This window comes from Microtus oregoni, unplaced genomic scaffold, assembly GCF_018167655.1.
Source record: "Microtus oregoni isolate MIOR12 unplaced genomic scaffold, Mior012 000014F_ref0000157, whole genome shotgun sequence".
Classification (NCBI taxonomy): Eukaryota; Metazoa; Chordata; class Mammalia; order Rodentia; family Cricetidae; genus Microtus; species Microtus oregoni.
This window is the reverse complement of record NW_024543073.1, coordinates 3,385,756-3,395,518: the sequence shown is the minus strand read 5'-3', so window position 1 is coordinate 3,395,518 and position 9,763 is coordinate 3,385,756. Positions and strand designations below refer to the sequence as shown.

At 44.4% G+C, this 9,763-nt stretch overlaps 1 protein-coding gene across 1 annotated transcript; it reads right to left on the bottom strand.

Moving 5' to 3' along the window:
* Positions 1–224: 224 nt before the first annotated feature.
* Gzmk (granzyme K) lies at positions 225–8,013 on the bottom strand. Its single transcript, XM_041663774.1, has 5 exons — positions 7,953–8,013; positions 7,549–7,696; positions 1,939–2,089; positions 892–1,161; positions 225–386 (listed from the first exon to the last, which is right to left on the bottom strand). The coding sequence occupies exons 1-5, from the start codon at positions 8,011–8,013 to the stop codon at positions 225–227; spliced, it is 792 nt and encodes a 263-aa protein (XP_041519708.1).
* Between the last annotated feature and the right edge of the window lie 1,750 nt (positions 8,014–9,763).

Genomic DNA, 9,763 nt, shown 5'->3' with positions numbered 1-9,763 from the left:
GAGTTTGTTGTTTTTGTTTTTAATTTTCTCTCAAATTCAGGCACTTGTTTATTTACTGCTGCCTAGACAGCAGTAAACAAAATGAGTCCTTAAGACACAGAAATATGCCCCAGCTGTAGCACAGGCTTCATGCAGTCAGCTGCATCTGCAGATGAAATTGATCTGTGAGCTCATTTCACAACAAGAAGCAGGTGACTGGCAGATCTAAAAAACCCTTTACCATCTCAGTTCGCACTGGATGGGGCAAGCTGGCTTTTGATCCAACTCTGGTATTTCTTAGTCAACAGGGTGTAGATTCCAGGTTTGTTGGCAATGCCACATTTATAGCCCCCAGAGACGATGGCATGGAAGACACCTTTGCAGACCAAGGGGCCGCCTGAATCTCCCTGGAAAAGGAAAATTGGCAGATATTTAGTGAGAAGCTGGTGAGGTTTCCTAAAGTCACTGTTTTCTTTAGTGTTATTAACAGTCTTTGGTTTCTCTGTGACTCAGCGCCCCCAACACAGCCTCTTATTCGGAATAGGTTTTCTGTGTCTGTTTGTCTGTCTGTCTATCCCTGCTTCTCCCTGTGTTTGCATCTCTGTCTATAAAAAGCCATGAATTGCTGGGTGGCTGTCTCCTGGAGTCCTCCTCTTCCTCTTTTTCTCCTTCCTCAACCCCTCTTCCCAGATTTCTCCTCATATTTATTCTGTCTACCAGCCCCGTCTATCCTTTCTCCTGCCTCACTACTGGCTGTTCAGCTCCTTATTAGACCAATCGGGTATTTTAGACAGGCCCAGTAACACAGCTTCACAGAATTAAACAAATGCAACATAAAAGAATGTAGCAAATGTTCCACAGCATAAACAAATGTAACATACCTTAGAATAACATTCCACAACACATGCTTACCTGGCAGGAATCCTTTTGGCCTTTGGCATTTCCTGCACATATCATGTCCCTGGTTATAACAGGTTTGCGGTTGTAATAGCTTTGGCTGTTGCAGCGTTCTCTGCTTATGATGGTAACAGTGACTTCTTGAAGGGTATCAGAGTTTTTTAACAGATCTGGGTTGGTGGCTCCCCAGCCAGTAACCTGGCATTTGGTTCCATCTCTAATATAGTTTTTGGATCTCAGTTGAAGCAGTTGGACATGCTTGTTAAGTTCTGCAGCAGTGTGAAGCTGAAAGATAGAAAACTGGGTAAATTATTCTTCCCCAGGGGTTTCTGCTGCTAGATCCCATTTGACCGTGCATTGGATGTGTGGTCCCTCTGCCTCAGGAAGGCATCTCTTCCCCTCGAATCTACTTTGGTGATGATCTGCAGCTGCATTTTTGGCTGTTATTTTTCTCTGAATGTGATTTCCATTCTCCATGGAGCTCACTGATGTTTGGGGATGGAAGCGTATACAGAGTAGGAGTTCCACCCAGTCTTGAGCAAACTGGCCTTTGCCCTGCCTTGGAGGGTTTTCTGTGGAATGGCATGTATAGGTCATGACTTTGTGGGCTGGGCTGCTTCCTGCTGGATAGGGCCCCTGAGTATGGTCTAGACCACATTTGGGCTGGACAAAGTATGGTCTAGACTAAGTTTTAACTCATTTCTGATTCCCTGAAGTCCCTTAATTGGCTCTGTTACATAAACAACTGTTGTAGTTTTCAGTCGCTAATGTGAAAAGCATTTGGGGGAAAAGCATTTCCTGGGGATCCTTGGAGCTGCTGACATGTTGCTCTTCTGCATGGGGAGCAGTACCATTGGTTTCCCTGGCATAAGCATGTCTCTAATGCATTTGTGGTTTTTGTTTTCCTTTCACGGGAGTATATGGGGTAAGATGAGCCTTCATAGAACATTTCAGTTACCTCAAACACAGGGAGGGTGCTGCCCAAATGCTTTGATGTAGTTGATTAACGGGGTGATCTTGTATGAGACTATTGAAGAGATGGAGGGAGGCAAATTTACCTACCTTTATTAGCATGATGTCATGTGATGTGAAACCTGACAGGGATCTTGAGAATGGGATGAGTTTTTTAATCTCCAATATTTGTTTCGTGGGCTCATTCTTTGAAAGAGAATGTGCTCCCAAGACCACTGCGGGAGAGTGGCCTCTAGGAAACCTAAAAGAGCAAGGAAATTGGAGGTGACACAATGATGTGCAAACCCAACAGTCGTAGCGGGAGATGGTGGAGGTCACATGCATGAAAGACCAAGGACAGAGTCCAAGGAGACCCGCTTAGGGCCAGGTGAAGCGACGGAGGCCCCAGTGGATCTCATCACACATCTCTGGCTTCTCTGTCAGTGTGCCCCATTCCTAGAGCTGCTGCATCCTTCCAACAGCGTGTTTAGATAAATAAGGTGAGGCCTTGGGTGCCTGCTGGCTCATCTGTTCATGAGATTCATTCTAGGAAGCTTGGGCCTATTACAGATCAAGCAAATACATGTGAGTACATTCATAGCCCATGATGAAAATAGAAACGATTTTGTTTGGGGTGTTTGGCTGCATGTTGCAACCATTTGTGTATTACAGATATTTCCTTTTGTAGTGTATTTATGAAAGCCATTTCAAATAATTTTTTTAGAACAAGGATGTGCTAAAAATGCCCTAGAGGTGTAGCTCGGTGGTAGAGCCCTTGCCCACCTTGCACAAGGTCCTGTATTCAAGCTTTTGTGCACACACACACAGACATACATGCATGCACGTGCGCGCACACACACACACACACATTAAAAAAAAAACCCAATCAACCAAACAAACAAAAACAAGGAAAAAAGAACAAAGAAAAAAAAAGAAAAGAGCCGGGCGGTGGTGGCGCACGCCTGTAATCCCAGCACTCGGGAGGCAGAGGCAGGCGGATCTCTGTGAGTTCGAGACCAGCCTGGTCTACAGAGCTAGTTCCAGGACAGGCTCCAAAACCACAGAGAAACCTTGTCTCGAAAAAACCAAAAAAAAAAAAAAAAAAAAAAGAAAAAAATAAAAAAAGAAAAGAAAGAAATATATGTCAGTGCAATTTCCATCATGCAGTGGGGGCAGAGACAGAATTATTTACACATTTCTATATAATCCAACTGGGTTACATAGAAAAGCCTTGTCTTAAAAACCAAACAAAAATTTGTATTTATTTGTGATAAAACTCCATTTTTTTTTTCAACTTGAAAAAGGAGTCAAGGCAGGATACAGCAGAAATACATACACATATACACACAGATTTGTGTTCCTAAAAATCAAGAAGGGCACAGGAATCTAAAGGGCATGAAAGGAGTGGCTGTGTAGGTCCCGAGAATATGCATGGCAGGGGGGAGGGTTGGCAGGCTGCAGACCTAGGTTCAGAGAATGTGCACGGGACTGCAGTTGGAGAGGGTTCCCATGTGGCAGACCTATGGCTGCCTGGAATTACCACTTCTAAATTTCTACCAAAAGAGCTTATTTTGGGAATTCCAGCTCTATTTGCTGAAAAGTTTGCCTATTGCGAAATCAGAATGGGGATGGAATTTCTCAGAGGACATGGATTAGATTTCCTTGGATGGATTCAAACTCAAATCCAACTTGCCCACTAAACCCAAAACTCTGGAGGGAGAGGAAGATACAAAATCTCCAGGACCTCCCCTGGGACAGGAGAGTGGGTGTGTCTGTAAACAGCACTCCTAAGGACAGCTGTGAGGTACCAACACCTCTGGGGAAGGTAGATGCTGGTGAAGGAGATGGCTGAGATTTCCAGCACTCGTTCATCTTTCACCCCGTTCCTCCACTAGCTGCTGACTTTGAAATGTTAGAGCTACTTTTGTCTTCACTGCGACAGGCTAATAAGCCCCATGCAGATCAATATGCTCTTTGGATTTTCAGCTGTGATCGGTCCCATCATGGTCAAGTCTTCTGCCCATGGAGTAAATGAAATGACCTGAATTCTAGGATTCTGCCTCTTTAAAATCTTTTTTCTTAAAAAAAAAAATCAGACACACACACACACACACACACACACACACACACAATGTGTGTATGTACTATAGTGTGCGCATAGAGGTCGTTCAGGACTTAGCTCTCTCCTTCTGCCATGTGGGTCCCAGGGATCCTTCAGGTGGCTAGGCTTAATAAGGGTCTTTTACTTATTGAGCCATCTCTCTGGACTCCATGTCTTTATCTGTGTCTAGATGTGAATTCCCATAAGAGAAGACTAGTACCAGGGTCGTGCATTTGCACATCACAGGGGTTTCCCAAGAGTGGCCTTTAGCACCTGGAGGTACTTGTATGCAGTTTCCTGAGTCCCACCCTGGCTGCCCTGTCATGGAACTTCAGAGTAGAACCCTGGTATTGCTTGTCATACATTTCTTCTCTTTCCCAGATGGCTGCCAAGACTGCCTCAGTGGAGTCCCACAGTGCCCTCCTCAGTTTTAAAGCCACTGGGCCGCACAGCCCTCATCGATCCTCTAACTGGTTCAAAGTGACCATATCACACGTGGAGGATGCAGGAGCCAAGCTCAGGGCTTGTGTCCCAAGTCTGGTGCTCTTCCCTGGACTCTTCTTTTGCCTTGTATCAGGCTTGCTTCAGCTTGCTTCTTAGGCCAGCCTGTCTTGATGCTAAGCAGAGCCTGTTTCCATCAACTCCTGAGGTCTGGCATCAAAGGCAGGGTTCCTATTTCTTGGAGTCTCTCTTGGCTCAGATAGAGAAAAGCCGCTGGCTGTCAGAAAGCATAAATATTCCCAGTCCTATCCCATCCACACAAGTGGACCATCATGTTTATTGCTTGGTTATTACCATGGAAGGCTGCAAGGACAATATAGCAACCCTCAGCAACATGTGTTAAAGCATAAGCTATGTCTTCCTCTGTTTCCTTCACTGGAACAGCAGCCCAGTGAGGGGGGTGAGAAGACGATCCTCATTTTATAGACGAGGAAGTTGGGGTTCAGGTAAATTAAGAATGTATTAGCTGGAGGCTCTGGGATGCACATCCAGGCAGGATTAGAACTCCTGGTGTGGGCTGGGGATGTAGCTCAGTGGTGGTAGAGCACTAGCCTAGCAGGCATGAGCCCTCAGGTTCAATTCTCCAGCACCGCACAAACAAAACTAAAACCAGTTCCATTGGCTTGCCTCTGGAGCTTGGTGGTGCACGGCTGTGAAAGAGGCCGTGGAGTATTCCACTGGATAACTTGTTTAGGCACGTGAGAGGGAGAAAGAAGGGTCCAGGGAGAGAAGAGGGTCAGTAAAAAGAGCCCAAAATTTTCTCCTGATGATTTAAAACATTGAAAAGTAGACAATTCAAGAGTATTTTTTAAAATGTATTTCCTTCACTTTTCTTTCTTTCTTTGTAGACAGGCTCTTCCTGGGTGCTCCAAGCCAGCCTCAAGCCAGCAATCCTCCTGCCCTGGCCTTCAGAGTGCCACCATACCCGGTATCCGTTTCCTTCTAGGTTTGATGGGATAACAGCCAAGACACGAAGGAAGACTGGAGTAGTGGGTGCTGAGAGGGAGCCTTCCTCCTAGATTTGCCTCTCCCTGTCACTGTGCCGAAAGGAAGGGCTGGCTTAGTCAACTGTTCCCCCAGGAGCCTCGTGAGCACATTTGTGGGAAGCCACCATTGAGCTGTTTCATCAATATTTTGAATTTCATAAGGCTTAATAGTTTTCCAAGCACTGATCTGCCTACATTTTTACACCCAAATGTCCCCTGTGGAAATTCGATCCACATACTTCAGAGTCATTTATATGCCAGCTATTTAAGATGGTATTTAGCAAGATTTCTTTTAAACTCCAAGACATCTCTTCAGTTCTCCCTCAACTTCACCTCCTTCCTTCTCTTCATCTCTCCCTTCCCCTTCTATTATTTATTATTGTTATTATTCTTGTTATTGCTATTGTTATTTTAAACAATCTCCTCTCCCCCAACTTTTCTTGAGTTAAACCCATTCGACAAATTTTCAGATTTAACTTAGTACCATCTACCTTCATCTATCTTCCTGCTGTGACTTCACATGCCACGCACCAGGTCTCACGCTTAGCCCCCAATCCAAACCCTCTCTTTTTTTCCCCTTCCCACCAGCGTCTGCTGAACAGTCTACCTTCAGCTCCTTGTCTGGCGAGCCGTGAGTGAGAACCAGAAGCCTATCTGGAGAGGTACAAACCTCGCCTTGAGTGAGATTTTCTAGTGATGTGGGAAGCAGGACAGAAGGGAGGGTTGCATGGGTGAGTAAGGATACGAAACTGGAATCCAACAACTTGTTCTTTAGAAACCGTGTCTTTCTGCTATTTTCAGGCCCTGGGGCTTCCAGCAGGGTTCCATCAAAAGGCAGCAACTAGACAACATCCTCAAAGCAGGGAGTCAAGACAGTTCAGTGTCCTGTCTAGATGGTGTTGATTGTCTAGATAGCAATTTTTTGGAAGCTAAGATAGAGGGTTTTTTTTTTTTTTTTTTTTTTTTGGAGACAGTGTCTATCTATTCCTGGTTGCTGTGAAGGTAGCAACTAGCAGGTAGACCAGACTGGCCATGAACTCAGGTAGATATGATCACCTGCCTCTGCCTCCTGAGTGCTGGGATTAAAGGTGTGTACCACCATGCCCAGCTAACTTTTTGTTATTAGATTTCTTCATTTTATTTTATGTTTGAGTGTTTTGCTTGTATGTATGTCTGTGTGCCACATGCAAGCTTGTGGCTGCAGAGGTCAGAAGAAGACATTGGACCCCTGGAACTAGAGTTAATGGATGGTTGTGAGCCACCACGTGGGTGCTGGGAAGCAAACCCTGGTTTTCCCTAAGAGCAGCAGGTGTTCGTAAACACTGAGCCATTTCTCCAGTCCCTAAGACATATTCTTAAGTGAAGGGCTATCATGTTTTAAGGAAAAGAGAAGGTGATCATGGATCCAGGCAAGAAGCTTAAAGAAACAAATACGCAAACAGAAGAAATGAAATCAGAAAACTCAAGCGAGCACCACAGCTCTCTACCGACTGTCTTCATAACATCCCAAGACAGATTTTATATTTCATCTTAAACTGAAGGGACCTGGGGGTGGGGTGCTGTCCTCCACGGTCAGAGAAGCTTCCCTTTAAATATTCCCATCCCTGCTGACCTGCCCCGGATCACTTTTTAGAAACCCTCTATAATTGTTTCCCCCGCAAGGGAAGTTGCTGTCTCTTATTGTTGTGATTTCCAAAGTGTGGTCCTCAGATGTCTAGGGTAAAGCGTAAGGCTGAAGAACTAGAGAATCTGCAAATCCTTTGCCAATACTCACAGTGTTGTCTGCAATATATCTGTGCTTACCAAAAAATGTCAAATATTCTGAAATATCTAAATAAAAACACCAATTCTCAAAACCCCATGAAACAGGATACGGTAACCTCCCCTTGGACACAAGCTTCCTTTCAGCACTTTCAGTTGCTTGTGGTCAACTGCTGTTGAACACTTCATGCAACATTCCAGAGATAAGCGGTACATACAGTCTAAATCACCAGAGTAGATCGTTTTAATCGTTCTCCTCTATCGCCGTCGTTCATCTTACTGCTCTTGATTCCTGGAGTAAGCTTTGTCTCACATGTATGGTTCTTCCTAGTCACCAAGAGCCACACACACGGAAAAGCACGGGGGACTCACCAAGAGTAGCAGTGGGCTGCTGTCAGCACCCACTGCGGATGAATCAGGACTCCTCCACAGATGTGACGGCCGCGGTACTGGATGGAAGCCATAAACGGCCTGGAATGTGGTGGTACTTCTCTCCCTCCAATAATTTCAGTGCAGAAACCTGTAAAAGTGAGCCAAGAGATTTCACGTGGCCCAGCGGTGGCATCTAATCCTTCAGACAACAGGCACCGTTGTCACGATACTCTTTTTCAAGACCAATACAACAGCAGTGCTACCTACCCAATAGTTGCTAAACTCTGCCTGGCTAGCAGGTGAGAGGAAAATTACAGTTTACAGTGTTAACAGCTTAATCACTAGAGTCATATCATATTCATATGATATCATATTCACATGTGGCAGGAGCAGGAGATACTTACACTCTGAGCACAGATAGACCCCAGCAGTCAGGACAAACAGAGCAAATGGAGAAAGCCTCATAATTAGATGTTTCGGCGTTAAGGAGCACGGAGGAATCACTTTGCTCTGCAACCGATGAAGAAGATGCTGAAGATGCTGAAGAGGGTGGGGTTTTTCTCGCTTTCTTACTTTCCTTTTTCCTTACAAGCTTCTCACCTCATATGCTCCAGAGGGTAGAGCTTTCACACCCAAGTTTTCAGAGTAACTATCAGTTTGGGGAGTTTCCAGTCTATGCTGCCAGTGTGCCCTGAAGAACTCATTTCTGGATGAGTGCTCTTGGTACAAATGGTGAAAGAATAGAAAATACGCCCGGGGCCGGTAAGACCCCTGTGTGATGTAGACATTTTATTTGTTTTTGTTTTTGTTTTTGTTTTTGTTTTTGTTTGAGACATGGTTTCTCCGTAGCTTTTGGTTCCTATCCTGGAACTTGCTCTCATAGACCAGGCTGGCCTTGAACTCACAGAGATCCGCCTGCCTCTGCCTCCTGAGTGCTGGGATTAAAGGCGTGCACCACCACCGCCCGGCCTGATGTAGACATTTTAAAGATGGTCCTTGCTCTAAATGAGTAGTTCTCAACCTGTGGCTCATGATCCCCTTGAGGTCACATATCAGATATTTACATTAGGACTCCTAACAGTAGAAAATTACAGTTCTCAAGTATCAGTGAAATAATTGTATGCTGTATGGGGGGGGGGGGGGGTCACTACAACATGAGGAACTGTATTGCAGGGTCACAGCACCGGGAAGGTTGAGAACCACTGCCTTAGAGCAATACTTCTGTTTCCCCTGGCATGCGATGGTGCTCACCAGGCTTAATTCCTCTCACCTTTCATTTGTGCATTAGATTCCTGGTGGAGACGCGGAGCCCCGCACAGATCCTAGGGGTTCTCTGGTGCAGCTTAGCTGCAGTCTGAACACCATCCAAAGAACCCATACGTTTCCCAGCAAGCACAGCCCTTGTCTTGCCGTTCTTTAATGTGACCACAGTTGGTTACGTTTTACTTACATTTTTTGGAGATTTAATTATGTTACTAAAGGAGAATATTGGCAACCCATTTTTTATTCAAATTCTCTTTGACTTAATCTTAATTGAAAATGACCACATGTTTATCCAGGGCCTTAATAATGTATTTTAAAAGTCAAGGACTGTATTTTGTCATTCTTTCCAGGAAGAGATGACAATGCAATGCCAGGTCTTTTAGTGGACATTATCTTGATCAGACTCAGGATTCTGTCCACACTGAAAACGCAAGTCCATACAGGACAAAGTAGATGCAAATATACATAGATAGACTAGGCTCGGGAGCCCTAATATTTTCCAGAAACTCTTACCAAAACTTGCATAGTTTTTAGTTGTTTTTTAAAAAAATTTATGAAATCTGTCTTCTATTTAAAAAAAAAAACAAAACTGTCATGGTTGGTAGATGGCAAGAGAATCCCTACATTATTATTTTTCTTTGACAAGAAAGCAGAAAAAATAATTACTATCCATTATACAGCATAATTTAATGATACGTAAGTTGAATGTCTGAAGTTATTTCCAAAATTCTCTCTACATGATCATTTGCATCTTCCTGTCTATATCTGTGAGGAAGGCGGGGCAGAAATTATATTTAAGCTACAATTGAAGACATAAGCCCAGAGAGGTTCATTTGTCCAAGTCCACAGCATTGGAACTGAGCTAAATCTCACCCCTCACCTGCAGAAGCATGGATGTTAAGAAGCGGAAGTCAGAACACAGCACCAGATAGCTAGTGTCGCATTTTCATTA

Excerpts from the sequence above, each read along its gene's own strand:
- Gzmk (XM_041663774.1), bottom strand. The coding sequence starts at position 8,013 with ATGAGGCTTTCTCCATTTGCTCTGTTTGTCCTGACTGCTGGGGTCTAT. Across the intron at positions 1,162-1,938 it reads ATGACATCATGCTAATAAAG|CTTCACACTGCTGCAGAACT; the intron begins GTAGGTAAATTT and ends TCTATCTTTCAG. Across the intron at positions 387-891 it reads GCCAAAAGGATTCCTGCCAG|GGAGATTCAGGCGGCCCCTT; the intron begins GTAAGCATGTGT and ends TTCCTTTTCCAG.